At 44.8% G+C, this 20726-nt stretch overlaps 2 protein-coding genes across 4 annotated transcripts in view; one reads left to right on the top strand and one right to left on the bottom strand.

The window, feature by feature from the left end:
- Nucleotides 1-11175, bottom strand: part of LOC110485475 (coiled-coil domain-containing protein R3HCC1L-like) — a 19187-nt gene extending 8012 nt beyond the window's left edge. Inside the window, exons 1-6 of the mRNA XM_036948118.1 lie at nucleotides 11153-11175; nucleotides 9699-10211; nucleotides 8365-8558; nucleotides 7964-8034; nucleotides 7553-7648; nucleotides 4338-4478 (exon numbers count right to left, since the gene is read on the bottom strand). Coding sequence (XP_036804013.1) covers nucleotides 4338-4478; nucleotides 7553-7648; nucleotides 7964-8034; nucleotides 8365-8558; nucleotides 9699-10202 — 1006 coding nt within the window. The 5' untranslated portion in view covers nucleotides 10203-10211; nucleotides 11153-11175. The remainder of the gene's footprint in view (nucleotides 1-4337; nucleotides 4479-7552; nucleotides 7649-7963; nucleotides 8035-8364; nucleotides 8559-9698; nucleotides 10212-11152) is intronic.
- LOC110485474 (cartilage acidic protein 1) lies at nucleotides 10680-20726 on the top strand. Of its 3 annotated transcripts, XM_036948011.1 has the most exons (16): nucleotides 10680-10985; nucleotides 11162-11239; nucleotides 11595-11851; nucleotides 12688-12884; nucleotides 12984-13120; nucleotides 13305-13461; nucleotides 13564-13698; nucleotides 13860-13996; nucleotides 14445-14581; nucleotides 14783-14865; nucleotides 15265-15365; nucleotides 17168-17336; nucleotides 17785-17930; nucleotides 19269-19308; nucleotides 20076-20225; nucleotides 20385-20726. In XM_036948011.1, the coding sequence occupies exons 2-16, from the start codon at nucleotides 11237-11239 to the stop codon at nucleotides 20483-20485; spliced, it is 1950 nt and encodes a 649-aa protein (XP_036803906.1). In that variant the 5' UTR covers nucleotides 10680-10985; nucleotides 11162-11236; the 3' UTR covers nucleotides 20486-20726. The 3 variants fall into 3 exon arrangements, with proteins under 3 accessions (XP_036803906.1, XP_036803907.1, XP_036803908.1); XM_036948012.1 differs by lacking the exon at nucleotides 11162-11239 and having other exon boundaries at nucleotides 10681-10985; XM_036948013.1 differs by lacking the exons at nucleotides 20076-20225; nucleotides 20385-20726 and adding an exon at nucleotides 19448-19740 and having other exon boundaries at nucleotides 10692-10985.

Raw genomic sequence — 20726 nt, 5'->3', positions numbered from 1 at the left:
GTATGAATCATGTGTATATGATTAAGTCAACTGTATGAATCACAGAAGAGTGTATATGATTAAGTCTACTGTATGAATCATGTGTATATGATTAAGTCTACTGTATGAATCATGTGATTATGATTAAGTCTACTGTATGAATCACAGAAGAGGGTATATGATTAAGTCTACTGTATGAATCATGTGTATATGATTAAGTCTACTGTATGAACCATAGAAGAGTGTATATGATTAAGTCTACTGTATGAATCATGTGTATATGATTAAGTCTACTGTATGAATCACAGAAGAGGGTATATGATTAAGTCTACTGTATGAATCATGTGTATATGATTAAGTCTACTGTATGAATCATGTGTATATGATTAAGTCTACTGTATGATTCATGTGATTATGATTAAGTCTACTGTATGAATCATGTGTATATGATTAAGTCTACTGTATGAATCATGTGTATATGATTAAGTCTACTGTATGAATCATGTGATTATGATTAAGTCTACTGTATGAATCACAGATGAGTGTATATGATTAAGTCTACTGTATGAATCATGTGTATATGATTAAGTCTACTGTATGAATCACAGAAGAGTGTATATGATTAAGTCTACTGTATGAATCATGTGATTATGATTAAGTCTACTGTATGAATCATGTGTATATGATTAAGTCTACTGTATGAATCATGTGTATATGATTAAGTCAACTGTATGAATCACAGAAGAGTGTATATGATTAAGTCTACTGTATGAATCATGTGTATATGATTAAGTCTACTGTATGAATCATGTGTATATGATTAAGTCTACTGTATGAATCATGTGATTATGATTAAGTCTACTGTATGAATCACAGAAGAGGGTATATGATTAAGTCTACTGTATGAATCATGTGTATATGATTAAGTCTACTGTATGAATCATGTGTATATGATTAAGTCTACTGTATGAATCATGTGATTATGATTAAGTCTACTGTATGAATCACAGAAGAGTGTATATGATTAAGTCTACTGTATGAATCATGTGTATATGATTAAGTCTACTGTATGAATCATGTGTATATGATTAAGTCTACTGTATGAATCATGTGATTATGATTAAGTCTACTGTATGAATCACAGAAGAGGGTATATGATTAAGTCTACTGTATGAATCATGTGTATATGATTAAGTCTACTGTATGAATCATGTGTATATGATTAAGTCTACTGTATGAATCATGTGATTATGATTAAGTCTACTGTATGAATCACAGAAGAGGGTATATGATTAAGTCTACTGTATGAATCATGTGTATATGATTAAGTCTACTGTATGAATCACAGAAGAGTGTATATGATTAAGTCTACTGTATGAATCATGTGTATATGATTAAGTCTACTGTATGAATCATGTGTATATGATTAAGTCTACTGTATGAATCATGTGATTATGATTAAGTCTACTGTATGAATCACAGAAGAGGGTATATGATTAAGTCTACTGTATGAATCATGTGTATATGATTAAGTCTACTGTATGAATCACAGAAGAGTGTATATGATTAAGTCTACTGTATGAATCATGTGTATATGATTAAGTCTACTGTATGAATCAGAAGAGTGTATATGATTAAGTCTACTGCATGAATCACAGAAGAGTGTATATGACTACAGGATGTTACTGTATAAAAGCACATCCCACCTTATAATAATATCTTTTGGGGGTTGAAAATATGCATTTTTTGGTTTAAAATATGTCTTCTCTGGTTGAAAAGACGTATTTTTGAGGTTGAAAAGACGTCTTTTCAATGTCTTGTGCTCACTGGGCACCAGGGGGAGGGAGCGCTAGTTGTCTAGAACATCTAAACAGAGCTTCACACTGAGACACAATGTATATGATCACATCCTGTAAGTTCACCTGAGAACAGTAGAGCACAACAGTTATCCAGCCAGAAAACAAAGTCAGTTCCATAAGCAGTCATCTCCCTCCCTCCCCTCCCTCCCCGTTCGTTCGTCCCTCCCTCCCCTCCCCTCCCTCCCCGTTCGTTCGTTCCTCCCTCCCCTCCGTACCTCCCCTCCGTCCCTCCCCTCCCTCCGTCCGTCCCTCCCCTCCCTCCCAGGTGAAAGCTATACTCACTTATTGATGTCACTTGATAAATCCACTTCAATCAGTGTAGATGAAGGGGAGGAGACAGGTTAAAGAAGGATTTTTAAGCCTTGAGACATGGATTGTGTATCATTCAGAGGGTGAATGGGTAGGACAACATATTTAAGTGCCTTTGGTAGGTGCCAACTGCACCAGAGCTGAATGTATCCACTTATAAATCCCCTGGGAGGAGAAATAACACCAGAGTGGACTGGTCCTTCTAGCTGAATATATCCACTTATAAATCCCCTGGGAGGAGAAATAAACAACAGGGAAATTATAGAGTAGAGGTTCTGCCTGGCAACACAGGGCGTGAGGAGAACAACTCAAGGAAACTCTTAGCCAGAGAGACGGGAGAGTGTGTGTGTCAGCTGTCTAACCAGAAACCAAACCTCTCAGGACTCTCTCTCTCTCTCTCACACACACACACACACACACACACACACACACACACACACACACACACACACACACACACACACACACACACACACACACACACACACACACACACACACGTCTCCTCTCTCTCTCAGTGAAAGAAGTGGTCACCACCAGCAAACAAAAAAAGTCTAGTTGTCCGTTCTTCCTGACAATCTGTTCTATATTTGTATCTCGTCAGGACACTACTTTCCCCCCCAATAGCTGGTCTTTGGAAGCAAGGCTACACTTAAAACAACATGACTGGAAGCCATTTCCAGGACGTGCAGTGTGTGTGTGTGTTTATAGAACACTAGATGAGCGCATTGTCCTCAGTCTCTCTGAGGCTGAGACTCTTCTTCGGGTTCATGGTCTTGGTAAAAGACATCACTGACAGAACACCACCCCCTAGTGGTAGCAACACTCTACTACAGCTTCCTTCAACTGGCATACTAATGATGTAGATAAACCCTGGATTGCTGACGCTACGTATTGGCTAATTACTTGCTTTGGAGCCACTGGTCGGCCATGTTGGCTCTCCCCAGAGGGATCAGTCCTCCATAGGAATGAATGGAATTCTATAATATTTTAATTAAACGTTTCAAGGACAACATGACATGTATATTTAAATATGTTGCTGTTGTCGTGGGGACAGTAAGATGAGAAATAAAACATTTAACAAAAACATTTTTATTCTATTTTATTTATGTAACTGTTCGAATAATCTAATTTAATAATCTAATTTAATAAACTAATTTAATAATCTAATTTAATAATCTAATTTAATAATCTAATTTAATAAACTAATTTAATAATCTAATTTAATAATCTAATTTAATAATCTAATTTAATAAACTAATTTAATTATCTAATTTAATAATCTAATTTAATAATCTAATTTAATAATCTAATTTAATAATCTAATTTAATAAACTAATTTAATAAACTAATTTAATAATCTAATTTAATAATCTAATTTAAAGTTTACATTAAGGTGTCTGTAATAGAATCTGCTTGTCAAAAAAAACAACTAACATTAATAAATGCATTTCCATAGCTTCCAATATATATACAGTACATCACACTTTTGTTGCCAGCAGTTTAGACATTAATGGCTGTGTGTTGAGTTATTTTGAGGGGACAGCAAATTTACACTGTTATACAAGCTGTACACTCACTACTTTACATTGTAGCAAAGTGTAATTTCTTCAGTGTTGTCACATGAAAAGATATACTCAAATATTTATAAAAAATGTGAGGGGTGTACTCACTTTTGTGATATACTGTATATATTTACAATGCAGGAGTACCAAGACGGCTCTGCGGTGGCTTCAAAACAGCGCCCCCTGTCAGTCACCCAGGGTTATCCCCAACATTGGTCGTACCCCATCAAAACCCCTTATTCTAAAAGAGTTTTAAATACATAGATCTAGAAAACAACACCCCATAATCGTGTGAAAAAAAAAAGGTTTAGACATTTTTGCAAATTGAACAAATCGATGATTTTTTGTTTTTATATATATATACACACATGTTAGAATCAGGCTGAAACGTAACAAAATGTTGAAAAAGTCAAGGGGTCTGAATACTTTCTGAATGCACCGTATAGCTTCAAAATATGGATTAAAACGATCAGTCTGATGTCATGGATGGTCAGTCCTTGCACACATAGCGGTCTGTGAACTGGAGAGGGGTTACATTACCTCAGCCGTTTACCAAAACAAGTGGCGGGGTCACCTCTGTTGTTATCATTACTTGAATTCCAGATTGCCCCTTGAAATCACGTACCTCTGGCATCTTGCAGTTTTTTCCTCTCTGCTTCACGGTGCTCTTTGCTCTGGGGACTCTTGACGCCCAGCGCCCCCATCACCAGCCTGCGGGCCAACACTGCACTGGTCTGGGGACGCTCCTTAGTAGGGAGCAGGTAGTCTGGAGGTGAGGAGGGACAGTGTTGAGGGAATGGAAGAGAAAGGGGGGGGGGGGGGCAAAGAAAGTAAAATAAAGTTTTTAAAAAAGGAAGAAGAACAAAGAATATACAACAAGTGACAAGACAAGGATTAGCAGGGAGGAGAGAATACAGGAGGTATGAGAGAATACAGGAGATATGAGATAATACAGGAGATATGAGAGAATACAGGAGATATGAGAGAATACAGGAGATATGAGAGAATACAGGAGATATGAGAGAATACAGGATGTATGAGAGAATACAGGAGATATGAGAGAATACAGGAGATATGAGAGAATACAGGAGATATGAGAGAATACAGGAGATATGAGAGAATACAGGATGTATGAGAGAATACAGGATGTATGAGAGAATACAGGAGATATGAGAGAATACAGGAGATATGAGAAAATACAGGAGATATGAGAGAATACAGGAGATATGAGAAAATACAGGAGATATGAGAGAATACAGGAGATATGAGAGAATACAGGAGATATGAGAGAATACAGGAGATATGAGAGAATACAGGATGTATGAGAGAATACAGGAGATATGAGAGAATACAGGAGGTATGAGAGAATACAGGAGATATGAGAGAATACAGGATGTATGAGAGAATACAGGAGATATGAGAGAATACAGGAGGTATGAGAGAATACAGGATGTATGAGAGAATACAGGAGATATGAGAGAATACAGGATGTATGAGAGAATACAGGAGATATGAGAGAATACAGGAGGTATGAGAGAATACAGGAGATATGAGAGAATACAGGAGATATGAGAGAATACAGGATGTATGAGAGAATACAGGATGTATGAGAGAATACAGGATGTATGAGAGAATACAGCAGATATGAGAGAATACAGGATGTATGAGAGAATACAGGAGGTATGAGAGAATACAGGAGATATGAGAGAATACAGGATGTATGAGAGAATACAGGATGTATGAGAGAATACAGGAGATATGAGAGAATACAGGAGATATGAGAGAATACAGGAGATATGAGAGAATACAGGATGTATGAGAGAATACAGGAGATATGAGAGAATACAGGAGATATGAGAGAATACAGGATGTATGAGAGAATACAGGAGATATGAGAGAATACAGGATGTATGAGAGAATACAGGATGTATGAGAGAATACAGGAGATATGAGAGAATACAGGAGATATGAGAGAATACAGGATGTATGAGAGAATACAGGATGTATGAGAGAATACAGGAGATATGAGAGAATACAGGATGTATGAGAGAATACAGGAGATATGAGAGAATACAGGAGGTATGAGAGAATACAGGAGATATGAGAGAATACAGGATGTATGAGAGAATACAGGATGTATGAGAGAATACAGGAGATATGAGAGAATACAGGATGTATGAGAGAATACAGGAGATATGAGAGAATACAGGAGATATGAGAGAATACAGGATGTATGAGAGAATACAGGAGATATGAGAGAATACAGGAGATATGAGAGAATACAGGAGATATGAGAGAATACAGGAGGTATGAGAGAATACAGGAGATATGAGAGAATACAGGAGATATGAGAGAATACAGGAGATATGAGAGAATACAGGATATATGAGAGAATACAGGATGTATGAGAGAATACAGGAGATATGAGAGAATACAGGATGTATGAGAGAATACAGGAGATATGAGAGAATACAGGAGATATGAGAGAATACAGGAGATATGAGAGAATACAGGAGGTATGAGAGAATACAGGAGATATGAGAGAATACAGGAGATATGAGAGAATACAGGAGATATGAGAGAATACAGGAGATATGAGAGAATACAGGAGGTATGAGAGAATACAGGAGATATGAGAGAATACAGGAGATATGAGAGAATACAGGAGATATGAGAGAATACAGGATGTATGAGAGAATACAGGAGATATGAGAGAATACAGGAGATATGAGAGAATACAGGAGATATGAGAGAATACAGGAGATATGAGAGAATACAGGAGATATGAGAGAATACAGGAGATATGAGAGAATACAGGATGTATGAGAGAATACAGGAGATATGAGAGAATACAGGAGATATGAGAGAATACAGGAGGTATGAGAGAATACAGGAGGTATGAGAGAATCCAGGAGGTATGAGAGAATCCAGGAGGTATGAGAGAATACAGGAGGTATGAGAGAATACAGGAGATATGAGAGAATACAGGAGATATGAGAGAATACAGGAGATATGAGAGAATACAGGAGATATGAGAGAATACAGGAGATATGAGAGAATACAGGAGATATGAGAGAGAGAATACAGGAGATATGAGAGAATACAGGAGATATGAGAGAGAGAATACATGAGATATGAGAGAATACAGGAGATATGAGAGGGAGAATACAGGAGATATGAGAGGGAGAATACAGGAGATATGAGAGGGAGAATACAGGAGATATGAGAGGGAGAATACAGGAGATATGAGAGAGAGAATACAGGAGATATGAGAGAGAGAATACAGGAGATATGAGAGCGAGAATACAGGAGATATGAGAGCGAGAATACAGGAGATATGAGAGCGAGAATACAGGAGATATGAGAGCGAGATTACAGGAGATATGAGAGCGAGAATACAGGAGATATGAGAGAGAGAATACAGGAGATATGAGAGCGAGAATACAGGAGATATGAGAGCGAGAATACAGGAGATATGAGAGCGAGAATACAGGAGATATGAGAGAGAGAATACAGGAGATATGAGAGAGAGAATACAGGAGATATGAGAGAGAGAATACAGGAGATATGAGAGCGAGAATACAGGAGATATGAGAGCGAGAATACAGGAGATATGAGAGCGAGATTACAGGAGATATGAGAGCGAGAATACAGGAGATATGAGAGAGAGAATACAGGAGATATGAGAGCGAGAATACAGGAGATATGAGAGCGAGAATACAGGAGATATGAGAGAGAGAGACAGACCAGGTCAAATATGAAGGAGTTCCAGAAATACTCAGAGACAGATAATGGAGGATAAAGGATGGACAGATGAATGAAAGAGAGGACAGTCAGTACCTGAGCAGCTGCGAGCCTTGGCCCTGGTGGTGACGGAGGCTTTAGCCAGAGACCTGACCTTCAACAGCGGGTGTTTGGTCCTCAGAGCCTCCCGAGCTGACACACACACACAGACACACAGACAGAGTTCAGTTGCTAAATGTTTACCTCAGATGTTGACTTGAGTGTTGACTGAGAAGACAGCCAAGTCAGCTCTACTATTAAAACATGTTGACCACTACTTCATTTGACCATCCAAACATCTTCAGTAAAGTTTGACAGAAGAGAGACACGCAGTGTTTTAGATAAGGTATGAAACATGTTCAGCTGTATCCGTCACCTGTGATGAGGTGTGTGAATAACTGATAGTGTCGGACAGAGCTACCAGAGTCTATGGCTTTTCCTTTCCTTTATAAAAGCTGTGTGACTCACCTGCTATGGGGCTGTTGAAGAGAGCCAGGGCGTGTGTATCGTCCACAAACTGGATGTCAAAGCCTCTCTGCCTACACACACACAAAAACACCTTCAGCATCTCATCACCACCACATACTGTAGGCGGAGCTTCGGCTGCCCCTCGACGAGACGGCGCTTCGGCTGCCCCTCGACGAGACGGAGCTTCGGCTGCCCCTCGACGAGACGGAGCTTCGGCTGCCCCTCGACGAGACGGAGCTTCGGCTGCCCCTCGACGAGACGGCGCTTTGGCTGCCCCTCAACGAGACGGCGCTTCGGCTGCCCCTCGACGGATCATCGCTGTGTATTGATAGGGACTAGGGTGGAATGAGATTTGACTGAACCTCAGGACACGTAAAAAGACAGTAAAGGCTGGTACGTACTGGTAGGCCTGGAAGGATTTGACCAGGTCTTCAGTCTTAAACTCTGTGGGGAAGTCGTAGATTTCTATGATGTTAGACAGCTCATCCTCTGTGAGCTCAGTGTCATCATCCCCCTCTCTGTCCTGATCCAAGCTGTAGTAGTCAAACCTGGCCTCCTGCACCGGCCGCTTCTTCCTGCCCTGCTTTATAGCCAGCTGAGAGAGAGGGGCGCAGAGAGGTGAGAGAGAGGGGGGCAGAGAGGTGAGCGAGAGAGAGAGAGGGGGGCAGAGAGAGAGGGTGAGAGAGAGAGAGAGGGGCAGAGAGAGAGGGTGAGAGAGAGAGAGAGGGGGGCAGAGAGAGAGGGTGAGAGAGAGAGAGAGAGAGAGGGGGGCAGAGAGGTGAGCGAGAGAGAGAGGGGGGCAGAGAGTTGAACGAGAGAGAGAGGGGGGCAGAGAGGTGAACGAGAGAGAGAGGGGGGCAGAGAGGTGAGCGAGAGAGAGAGGGGGGCAGAGAGGTGAGCGAGAGAGAGAGGGGGCAGAGAGGTGAGCGAGAGAGAGAGGGGGGCAGAGAGGTGAGCGAGAGAGAGAGGGGGGCAGAGAGGTGAACGAGAGAGAGAGGGGGCAGAGAGGTGAATGAGAGAGAGAGGGGGGCAGAGAGGTGAGTGAGAGAGAGAGAGGGGCAGAGAGGTGAGCGAGAGAGAGAGGGGGGCAGAGAGGTGAACGAGAGAGAGAGGGGGGCAGAGAGGTGAGCGAGAGAGAGAGGGGGGCAGAGAGGTGAGCGAGAGAGAGAGGGGGGCAGAGAGGTGAGCGAGAGAGAGAGGGGGGCAGAGAGGTGAACGAGAGAGAGGGTGAGAGAGAGAGAGAGAGAGAGAGGGTGAGCGAGAGATAGGGTGAGCGAGAGAGAGAGGGTGAGAGAGTAATTTTGCTTACTAGTCTCCTAACGATTTCCAACTATAGACAGAACAGTAGATGTGTAACAGCATTGCAGCGATAGTACCACTAATAAGTAGCAAACATGTAGCAGACATACACTCAGTGTTACAGCAGTAATCTGGAGGACAGGGACAGAGACTCACTTCCTGACAGACAGGGACAGACACAGGTAGACAGACTCACCCCCTGACAGACAGGGACAGACGCAGGTAGACAGACTCACCTCCTGACAGACAGGGACAGACACAGGTAGACAGACTCACCTCCTGACAGACAGGGACAGACACAGGTAGACAGACTCACCTCCTGACAGAGAGGGACAGACACAGGTAGACAGACTCACCTCCTGACAGAGAGGGACAGACACAGGTAGACAGACTCACATCCTGACAGACAGGGACAGACGCAGGTAGACAGACTCACCTCCTCTAGCACATGGGGATCCAAACACTCTCCTTCGTCATCAAAGAGAGCGTCCCAGCTCTCCTCCTCCTCCTCTTCCAGAGGGCCTGCCTCTATCCCCTCCCGGGGTCCCCCTTCTCTCTCAGACGGAGAACTCTTGCTCCCCGTCTCCAGTCGCGAACCCACATCTCCTCCCTGGTTGGCTGTAGCAGCCTGTCCGTCATTCTGTGGCCCCGCGTCACCTCCTCCTCCTTCTTCTACCGTCTCCTCACCGTTTAGGACTCCATTCCCCTCTCCTCCCGTCTTCCCTCCTTTGTCCTTCTTGTTCTTGGCATTCTTTCGGGCCTTGTCCGTGTAGCGAGGCCTGGGCTTTGGTTTGCCGTCTCCCTGGGTTTGAGCCTTATCTTTGGGGCCGTCCTGCTTCTTCTTGGGCTGGTAGAGGGGCTTGTCTGGCTTCTTGGAGCAGGACGCGGAGGGCTGGGGTTGGGCGCAGTCCTCTTGAGGTTGTTCCTCCTCCATCACCATACAACTGTCCTACATGGAAGAGAAAGGAGGAGGAACAAATCATTAAAGATGCATAGGTTAATTGAGCAGCTGGGCCCCTCTCTCCAATTCTCTTTAGTTAAGTCGCATAAGCCCCCTCAGTAGTTTAATAGCTAGCACGCATGCGCATGGTACTTAAAACCATTTAAACTGCATGTACAAATCTTACACAACTATACTGTACTAAATTAAAAACAAGTCCAAACTGGTTAACTACATTCTCTGCTAATTCGTTGTCAGTAACGGGGTGTTTGAGTAATAAATTAGACTTGGCTGCGTTATGCAGCAGCATCCAGTGTAACTAGCAATAACCCGATTACACCTAAACACATAACGCACTGTAGAGCAAGACATTCTATACAATTATTTCCTTAAAATCATAAACATATAAGCATTAGCAAAATACCTTAATCTGTAGCTTATCACTTGGCTAGATATCAACCGAACAGCAAACCGCCGGATGTTTAGAATTAGAAGGGGAAAAAAACATACTGTCGCATGTATATTACGTAATACTAAAATCGCTGCTGGTAGTTGTAGTTCTGTTGAGAAAAAGACAAGTCATTGGTCGAACCGCCGAATATTAAAAGTATTCGTTCCACCCTTATTGGATAACCACTTACACAAGTGCTTGCATAATGCAACAACATTGAAATTGTATAAGGCAATTTACACAACGCATTAGAATACAGTAACCTTTTCTCATCCTAGCGCTTCCACAGTCGAAGGCTAGAACACCGGAGTCCTGCTGAAAACTGATATAAGGTAAGATTTATGTGCAGTGTTTGAATGAAATGATCTCTTCTTCTCCCAAACGAATAAACAGCAGCACACAGTAGGTCCATGTTCTGAAATAAGTGTTCATCTCAGTATTACAGTTGTGATGACAGTATTGCGTAACTAACGACATAATAATAGTATAGAATAAAAACCTGTTGCAGGTGCACGCAGAACTCTTGACGTCATCTAATGCACGAGGTCTTCACTGCGTGTATGGTTTTTCTCATTGCATATTTATGGTACGTCTTCACTTTTGCACACTGGTACGCACAATGTTCTATAGGTAATTGTCATGTTAGGCTCTTTTGGACAGGGGTAAATAGGAATTTAGCCGTTTGAGGGTATTGCTGTTGAGTCGATGATGTAATGATGTAAATTATGCACTGTAGACATTTTTTTTTTATTGTTCAGTGTGCTGCCTGCTGTACCTGCTCTCACCAACCTATATTCTGCAGTAGCCAATACTATGCCATGCATGCCCTATGATTCTAATGTTGATATCAAACATGTTGATATCAACCGTGTATTAACATAGTGGTTTAAGGTTACATATAAACACCCTGTAACTTTTTGAATATTTGGTGTCTGTTGCAGAATTGGGGAATTTGGATCAATTCCATTTCTATTCAGATTGTTGTGATGATGCTGCGTTGGTGGGCGGGTCTTCCCCTGCTCCTCCCCGTCCTGGTGCTGTGTGGGCGTGGTTTGGCCCAGAGTTCCGAGCCCATGTTTCAGTCAGTGACTGAGACAGTCCTACCTCCTGACAACCAGCACAACCCCACCCAGCTGAACTATGGGATGGCCGTTACTGATGTGGACGGAGACGGAGACTTGGAGGTGGTGGTGGCGGGGTGAGAGTGTGGGTGGGGGGTTAGATAAAGAAAGAGAGAGTTGGAGAGGGCATTCAAATGCCATTATTGAGTACAGTGTACTGGACCATAGGACTTTACAGGCTATGCATAAATTACCCAAAATTCTCAATTTACACCCATTCTTGGGTTCAACGGCCCTAACCTGGTCCTGAAGTTGGGGCTCTGGTCAAAGTAGTGCACTATCCAGGGAATAGGGCTCTGGCCAAAGTAGTGCACTATCCAGGGAATAGGGCTCTGGCCAAAGTAGTGCACTATCCAGGGAATAGGGTACCATTTAGGACTACACCTACTAATGTTCTCCACTTCATCTCCTAATGTTCTCCACTACATCTCCTAATGTTCTCCACTGCACCTCCTAATGTTCTCCACTACACCTCCTAATGTTCTCCACTACACCTCCTAATGTTCTCCACTACACCTCCTAATGTTCTCCACTACACCTCCTAATGTTCTCCACTACACCTCCTAATGTTCTCCACTACACCTCCTAATGTTCTCCACTACACCTACTAATGTTCTCCACTACACCTCCTAATGTTCTCCACTACACCTCCTAATGTTCTCCACTACACCTCCTAATGTTCTCCACTACACCTCCTAATGTTCTCCACTACACCTCCTAATGTTCTCCACTGCACCTCCTAATGTTCTCCACTACACCTCCTAATGTTCTCCACTACACCTCCTAATGTTCTCCACTACACCTCCTAATGTTCTCCACTACACCTCCTAATGTTCTCCACTACACCTCCTAATGTTCTCCACTACACCTCCTAATGTTCTCCACTACACCTACTAATGTTCTCCATTCTCAGGTACAACGGTCCTAACCTGGTCCTGAAGTATGACCGTGGTCAGCAGAGGCTGGTGAACATAGCGGTGGATGACCGCAGCTCACCATTCTACGCCCTGAGAGACCCCCTGGGGAACGCCATCGGGGTGACCGCCTGCGACGTAGACGGGGACGGGCGGGAGGAGATCTACTTCCTCAATACAAACAACGCTTACTCTGGTAAATAACAATAACAGCAGGTAAACACAAACACCATCAACAATGCTTAAAAAACAACAACGGTTACTCTGGTAGTCAGTAGCAACCTTCTTTTGGAAGGTCGGGCCACATACTCTGACAAGCTCTTTAAGTTCCGTAACGGACGCTTCGAGGACTTGCTGGGGGATGACATCAACGTGCGCAGAGGAGTAGCCAATCGGATGGCAGGACGCTCCGTGGCGTGTGTGGACAGAAAAGTATGTAAACAGTCTATCCATCTGCGTGTGTCTGTCTGTCGTCTGTATGGCTGTATGCCCCCACCCCCTCTCTTTCTCTTACCCCCCCCCCCTCTCTCTCCTGCAGGGTACAGGGCATTATGCTGTGTGTATTTTCTGTGTGTGTGGTCTATGTCTGTACCCCCCCTCTTTCTCTCTCCTGTAGGGTACAGGGCGTTATGCTGTGTATGTAGCTAACTATGCCAGTGGAAATGTTGGTCCCCATGCCCTGATAGAGATGGACGAGGCAGCCAGTGACCTGGCCAAGGGCATCATCGCCCTGTCTGACGTAGCAGCACAGGCCGGGGTCAACAAGTACACAGGTACTGGACAAGACTGAATGGAGGAAATGTGTGTGTGTGTGCGCTTACCTATCTCAAACTAATATCTTCTATATTATGTATCTGTTTGTCTCCTCCCACCAGGTGGGCGTGGTGTAGTGGTTGGACCAATCCTGAGCCAGAGCAGCTCTGACGTGTTCTGTGACAACGAGAATGGACCTAACTTCCTGTTCCGGAACAATGGAGACGGAACCTTCACTGACATGGCTCAACAGGCAGGTGTGTCTAGGGTGTGTGTGTCTAGGGTGGGTGTGTGTGTCTAGGGTGGGTGTGTGTGTGTGTGTCTAGGGTGGGTGTGTGGGAGGAAGGAGAGATAGTTGGAGCATAGCCATGATCTCTGCATAGGAGTTGTGATGACAGTGATGTGGCTCCCCCTGTAGGTGTGGAGGACCGCTACCAGCACGGCCGAGGTGTGGCGCTGGCAGACTTTAACGCTGACGGGAAGACTGACATCGTCTACGGAAACTGGAATGGCCAGCACAGACTGTACCTACAGGACAACAACCAGAGATTCAGGGTGAGAGAGAGGAGTGGGGGTTGAAATGGGAGAGGGAGGTTGGAGAGGAGTGGGGGTTGGAACAGGATGGGAGGTTGGAGAGGAGTGGGGGTTGGAGCAGGATGGGAGAGGGAGGTTGGAGAGGAGTGGGGGTTAGAGCAGGATGAGAGAGGGAGGTTGGAGCAGGATGGGAGGTTGGAGAGGCGTGGGGGTTGGAGCAGGATTGGAGAGGGAGGTTGGAGAGGAGTGGGGTTGGAGCAGGATGGGAGAGGGAGGTTGGAGAGGAGTGGGGGTTAGAGCAGGATGGGAGAGGGAGGTTGGAGAGGAGTGGGGGTTAGAGCAGGATGGGAGAGGGAGGTTGGAGAGGAGTGGCGTTGGAGCAGGATGGGAGAGGGAGGTTAGTGAAAGAGATCGTAGGGAAGTGGATGGAAACAAAGAGATTAAACCTCTCTGTTCGCTCCCTCCTCAGGACGTAGCCAGTGGGTCGTTCTCCTCTCCCTCACCTGTGCGGACGGTCATTGCTGCTGACTTTGACAATGACCAGGAGCTGGACATCTTCTTCAACAACATCGCCTACAGAGGACACGCCCCCAACAGGCTCTTTAGGTACCTCTGACCCCTGACACCAACTTTGACTTGAACTGTGTGTGTGTGTGTGTGTGTGTGTGTGTGTGTGTGTGTGTGTGTGTGTGTGTGTGTGTGTGTGTGTGTGTGTGTGTGTGTGTGTGTGTGTGTGTGTGTGTGTGTGTGTGTGTGTGTGTGTGTGAGAGAGCGTTTCTGATGTGTGTTGTCTGCCTGCTCCTCCAGGGTGGCCAGGAGGGCTGATGCTGACCCCCAGATAGAGGAGCTAAACGTGGGGGAGGCAGCAGAGCCACAGGGCCGGGGTACAGGTAACCACACTATGCAGACTCATTCTTTTGGTCCCTATACAACAGGGGTCAAACTCAATTCCCGGAGGACCATGTATCAGCTGGTTTTGTTGTTTCCGTGTCTAATTAAGACCTTGACAACCAGGTGAGAGGAGATCCTAACTCTTCAATGACCTTCCTTTATCAAGAAAACTAGGAGCGAAAATCTGCAGACACTCGGCACTCAAGAAATGGAGTTTGACTCCCCTTTTATACAAGATTAATAAAGTCTTCTTAAACTAATGTATTCTGTTTTTGCTAAGTATTAGTTAAAAACATAAATTACAACACACCTGGTTCAGGTAGTTCCCCTGGTTTACTAGGGTTAAACAGGCCCTGTTTTTGATTGGCCGTTTGATGTGTTGACTCTGTGATTGACAGGTGCCACGGTAACAGACTTTGACGGGGACGGTCAGTTGGACCTGCTGGTGGCTCATGGGGAGAGTGCCTCTCAGCCCATCTCTGTCTTCAAGGTCACTCAGGTCAGTCACTAACATAGAGGTAGATAGACGGGGTCACTAACATAGAGGTAGATAGACGGGGTCACTAACATAGAGGTAGATAGATGGTGTCACTAACATAGAGGTAGATAGACGGCGTCACTAACATAGGTAGATAGACTGCGTCACTAACATAGAGGTAGAAAGACGGCGTCGCTAACATAGAGGTAGATAGACGGCGTCGCTAACATAGAGGTAGAAAGACGGCGTCGCTAACATAGAGGTAGATAGACGGCGTCGCTAACATAGAGGTAGATAGACGGCGTCACTAACATAGAGGTAGATAGACGGCGTCGCTAACATAGAGGTAGATAGACGGCGTCGCAAACATAGAGGTAGAAAGACGGCGTCGCTAACATAGAGGTAGAAAGACGGCGTCGCTAACATAGAGGTCGATAGACGGCATAACTTTGCATCTTTGCCATATTTATAAAATATATTTATTTTATTAAACTAATATAAAATATATGTATTTTATTAAACTAGGGCAATTCAGTTATTAAGAACAAATTCTTATTTACAATGACGCCCTACCAAAAGGCAAAAGACATCCTACGGGGGCTGGGATTTAAAAAATATATATATATATACAAAAATAACATATAAATATAGGACAAAACACATCCCGACAAGCGAGACAACACTACATAAAGAGAGACCTAAAGACAAGAACATAGCAAGGCAGCAACACATGACAACACAGCATGGTAGCAACACAACATGACAACAAGACGGTAGCAACACAACACGGTAGCAACACAACACGGTAGCAACACAACACGACAACACAGCATGGTAGCTGCACAAAACATGGTACAAACATTATTAGGCAACAAGGTAGAGACAACAATACATCACGCAAAGCAGCCTCAAATGTCAGTAAGAGGGTCCATGATTGAGTCTTTGAATGAACAGATTGAGATGAAACTGTCCAGTTTGAGTGTTTGTCGCAGCTCGTTCCAGTCGCAGCTCGTTCCAGTCGCTAGCTGCAGTGAACTGAAAAAACAAGCGGCCAAGGGATATGTGTGCTTTGGGGACCTTTACCAGAATGTGACTGGCAGGGGGGGGGGGGGGGGGGAGTTTATAAATAAGCATCAACCAGTGGGTCTTGCAACGGGTATACAGAGATGATAGAGTGCAGGGATGTGTCCCATAAGGAGCGTTGGTGGCAGATCTGACGACCGAATGGTAAAGAACAGCTAGCCGCTCCAGAGCACCCTCACCTGCTGACCTGTAATCTAGCATGGGTAGGATGGTCATCTGAATCAGGGTTAGTTTGGCAGCTGGGGTGAAAGAGGAGCGACTACGATAGAGGAAACCAAGTCTAGATTTAACTTTAGCCTGCAGCTTTGATATGTGCTGAGAGCGGGACAGTGTACTGTCTTACCCATACTGTATAGCCATAATGGCTCCTGTGACAGCATGGGCTTTCTCCATTTTAAAGTAGTCCATTTTCTTCTTATTTCAACCTCTATGCTAATATTGGTAATTGAACAGCAGTGCTGGAGTACTGATCCTGCTACAACGGGTTCTATCCATCCAGACCCCCTTTTCTCTCCATGGTCACGACCTCATTACTGTCCCCTGGTGGAGAATTACTGCAAGCGGATGAGATTTAATTTAGATATTTTAATGCAAGGCGACGATTCCAAATCAATGTGTTATTGGTTATTATCATATTTATATGGAAGGAGGATGAACTCAAGTGTTTGAACAGGGCCCATGATATCACCCGACATATTCCTGACCCATCAGCTTTACCCTCTGACCTTTGACCCTGACAGGGCTCGTCCAATCACTGGCTGCGTGTAATCCCTCGCACGCGGTTCGGCTCCTTCGCCCGCGGGGCCCGGGTCACGGCCTACACCAATCGGAGCGGGGCTCTCATGCGCATCATCGACGGCGGCTCGGGGTACCTCTGTGAGATGGAGCCTGTCGCCCACTTTGGACTGGGTAACTTCCTGTTTACTTCCCATTGACGGCCTAATCCCAAATGGACCCCTAGACCCTATGTACTTGTAGAGATCTGAAAGGATTTAATAGATGCAGTCAATACGATAATTACTCCAATTTCCCCTCTGGCTAGGATGTGGAAGTTTTGCCATACTGCTTCTACCAATCAAATCCTCTCAGATCTCCACGAGTGCATAGGGCGCAGTGGAGGCTGCTGAGGGGAGGAAGGCTCATAATGTCTGGAACGGAGCACATGGAATGGCATGAAACACCTTGAAATAATTTGATGTATTTGATACCATTCCGCTCCAGTCATTACCACACGCCCGTTCTCCCCGATTTAAGGTGCCACCAACCTCCTGTGCAGTAGACATCTTGTAGACATATTAGCTAGTAGTTAGCTGGATAGCTTGTGTATTTATCTTCCTTTCTTCACATTGGCTCACAGGCAAGGACGAGGTCACTGTGGTGGAGGTCTATTGGCCGGATGGCCGTTCCGTGGCCCGCCCACTGCAGCCTGGTGACATGAACTCTGTGATGGAGATTGGCTACCCTAAAGAGGGGGAGGAGTCTGTGCTGAACCCTGATACCCAGGTACGTTCTGCGGACTTACACCATGACATATGAACTATGACCCTGGCTAAAAATTTCAGCCAATCCATCACCAGCGACTACATTCTTACCCAATGACGACAGTAGGTTTTCTGTTTTAATTACATTGTGTGGAGATTCCTAACCGTTACATGCTGACCTCACCGCTGTACGCTCACGTTCCAAAATAAATGGACACCTACATGTTATTCAATCATTGCATCAATGAGTGTCTGCGTAAAAAGGCTCTAAAATAGAACTTGATTCTATTTGCTGCAAGTCCCGCCTCTCCCATCTCCTCATTGGCTTTTAGTAGCATATAAACCACGTGGGTGATTTTATTTGTTTTGTTTTTTTGTTGTTGAATTTTACCCCCTTTTCTCCCCAATTTCGTGGCATCTAATTGTTTAGTAGCTACTATCTTGTCTCATTGCTACGACTCCCGTACGGGCTCGGGAGAGACGAAGGTTGAAAGTCATGCGTCCTCGGATACACAACCCAACCAAGCCGCACTGCTTCTTAACACAGCAACACATCCAACCCGGAAGCCAGCCGCACCAATGTGTCGGAGGAAAGACAGTGCACCTGGCAACCTCGACTCCGCCACAGGAGTCGCTGGTGCGCGATGAGACAATCCCTACCGGCCAATCCCTCCCTAACCCGGACGACGCTAGGCCAATTATCCGTCGCCCCACGGACCTCCCGGTCGCGACCAGTTACGACAGAGCCTGGGCGCGAAACCAGAGTCTCTGGTGGCACAGCTGGCGCCTCAGTACAGCGCCCTTAACCACTGCGCCACCCCGGAGGCCCCACGTGGGTGATTGAAAGATGAACGGAGGTCCACACTCCAGTCCAGTTGGTGGTGGTAATGCATCTTAGTTGTTTGCCAACAGCCATATAAAGTCCAAAGAAGAAGAAGCCTGAAGGAGGACAGATTTCTAGAAACAAACTCGGTTTAGCCTTTTATCTGTGGAGTAATTGTCAGAGTAGAGGACCTTGTGCATTTCAGGTAAAATAACAACCCAATGTTTATATCCCAGGACAAATTAGCTAGCAACAGCAAGCTAGCTAAATTGCCATAAATGTTTAATGCTTTTCAACTGGTCTCCAAATGAGTAGTTGGTTCAGAGTTAATTTGATATTTCAACCTGCGTGTTCTGATCGCGTCTGGTGTGGGTGGACAAAATCAACATGCGGACGCCCGGTGCAGTCAGCATGTTAGACTTTCTCCCAAGAGCATCAGATGAAATACAAGTGACTGAATCATCAACTACATTCTGTTAGCATTCAAAATGGCGGTGCTGGGAAATGTCTTTGAACTGACGTCCTGGTCTTTTTCAGTGTGGGGAAGGATTCTTTGTCAAGAATGGCCGCTGTGCAGGTATGTAGATCTGTCTTGTCTGGCAGAGAATAGATGGATTATAACAACATTTACAATATAGTAAAACACACAGATTAATAAATTAAGTTCCGCTCGCTCTCTCATTCTCGCTCCTCTCTGGTCCTCTCTATCTCTGCAGGTATATGAGGGCAGTGAATGAGATGCCTTGAAGCAAAATAAAAATAAAAATCTGCCTTGTCATCAAGATAATGTATACTGTCGAAGACCAATGACACTCCATATTGTTTGTCATTTGAACTAGTAGATTATCTCTGTTTTGCTTCGATCTTTCATAAGTGTCATCTTCTCTGTAAGTGTTACCTCATTGTTCTACTTTCTTTTGTTTTTCTTGACAAGTCAAACTGTTCCCCTTTGCTCTTTTATTTGTTTTAGAATAATTAACCATCCCTAATAAATCAATACAACAGCATCGATGGAATCCAACAATCTTTTCAAAGCACAACATCTTATCTGTAATCAATTATTCCCATACCTTTTCCATCCCTCCCATCTGACCCTTCTCCCTCACACTGCCCCCCCCAACCCCTCTATTCACCCTACCCTTGTCTCACTACCTCATGCCACTCACCCCCCCCTCCCCCTCCTTTCTCCCTCACCAACCACCCTGGCCCTCCCCTGCCCCGTGCCAGACAACAACTAGTGAATCAGACTCTTTCAAGACAATATTTAGTTGATGAAAATATTTAATCAACCAAATGTTTGTTGGGGATGAAATCCTTAACACCCCCCTCCTTAACCCTCCCCAGACAACAACGAGTGTAAGCAACAGAGTGGGCCCCCAGTGTGCCCTAAGAGCCGTCCAGTCTGCAGCAACACCTACGGCCACTATAACTGTGGCCCCAGGAAGACATGTTCCAGGGGCCACAAGCCCACCAAGGACGGGAGGGCATGTGTGGGTGAGTAGAGAGGGATGGAGGGGACTGATGATATGCCTGGTGCTCTCCTCCCTCGTTCCCTCTCCTTTTACCTACCAACAGTACCCACTCGTTACTACCCTCAGACTAACCCTAGATGGTACCCACTCGTTACTACCCTCTTTCTCCATCTCTCTGCAGCTGTAGCTCCGTTCTTCCAGGGGGTCCGCTCTTCCTCACCCCGGCCGGGGCCCCTCTCTGGGCTCTTCCTCCTATTTCTACTGGCCCTCTCCATGGTCTGAATGGAGATATGAGGCTAAGGGCCCCTCAGTCACATGCCTCCATGGGGATTGCTTGACTGAGTTCCAAATGGTAGCCTGGTCAATCCCTATATCGTGCACTACTTTTGACCACAGCCCTCCCATGGACTCAATGATGCTCCAGGAGTGTCAAGGTCATACCGGATGAACTTTGACATGTATGATGCTAGAAGGAGTGACCCCTCAACTCTGGACAACAATGCACTTCTTTTTTTGGGGGGGG

This window comes from Oncorhynchus mykiss, chromosome 17, assembly GCF_013265735.2.
Source record: "Oncorhynchus mykiss isolate Arlee chromosome 17, USDA_OmykA_1.1, whole genome shotgun sequence".
In the NCBI taxonomy this organism is placed as follows: domain Eukaryota; kingdom Metazoa; phylum Chordata; class Actinopteri; order Salmoniformes; family Salmonidae; genus Oncorhynchus; species Oncorhynchus mykiss.
Note: the sequence above shows the minus strand (reverse complement) of the source record. Positions and strands in the feature narration are given on the sequence as shown.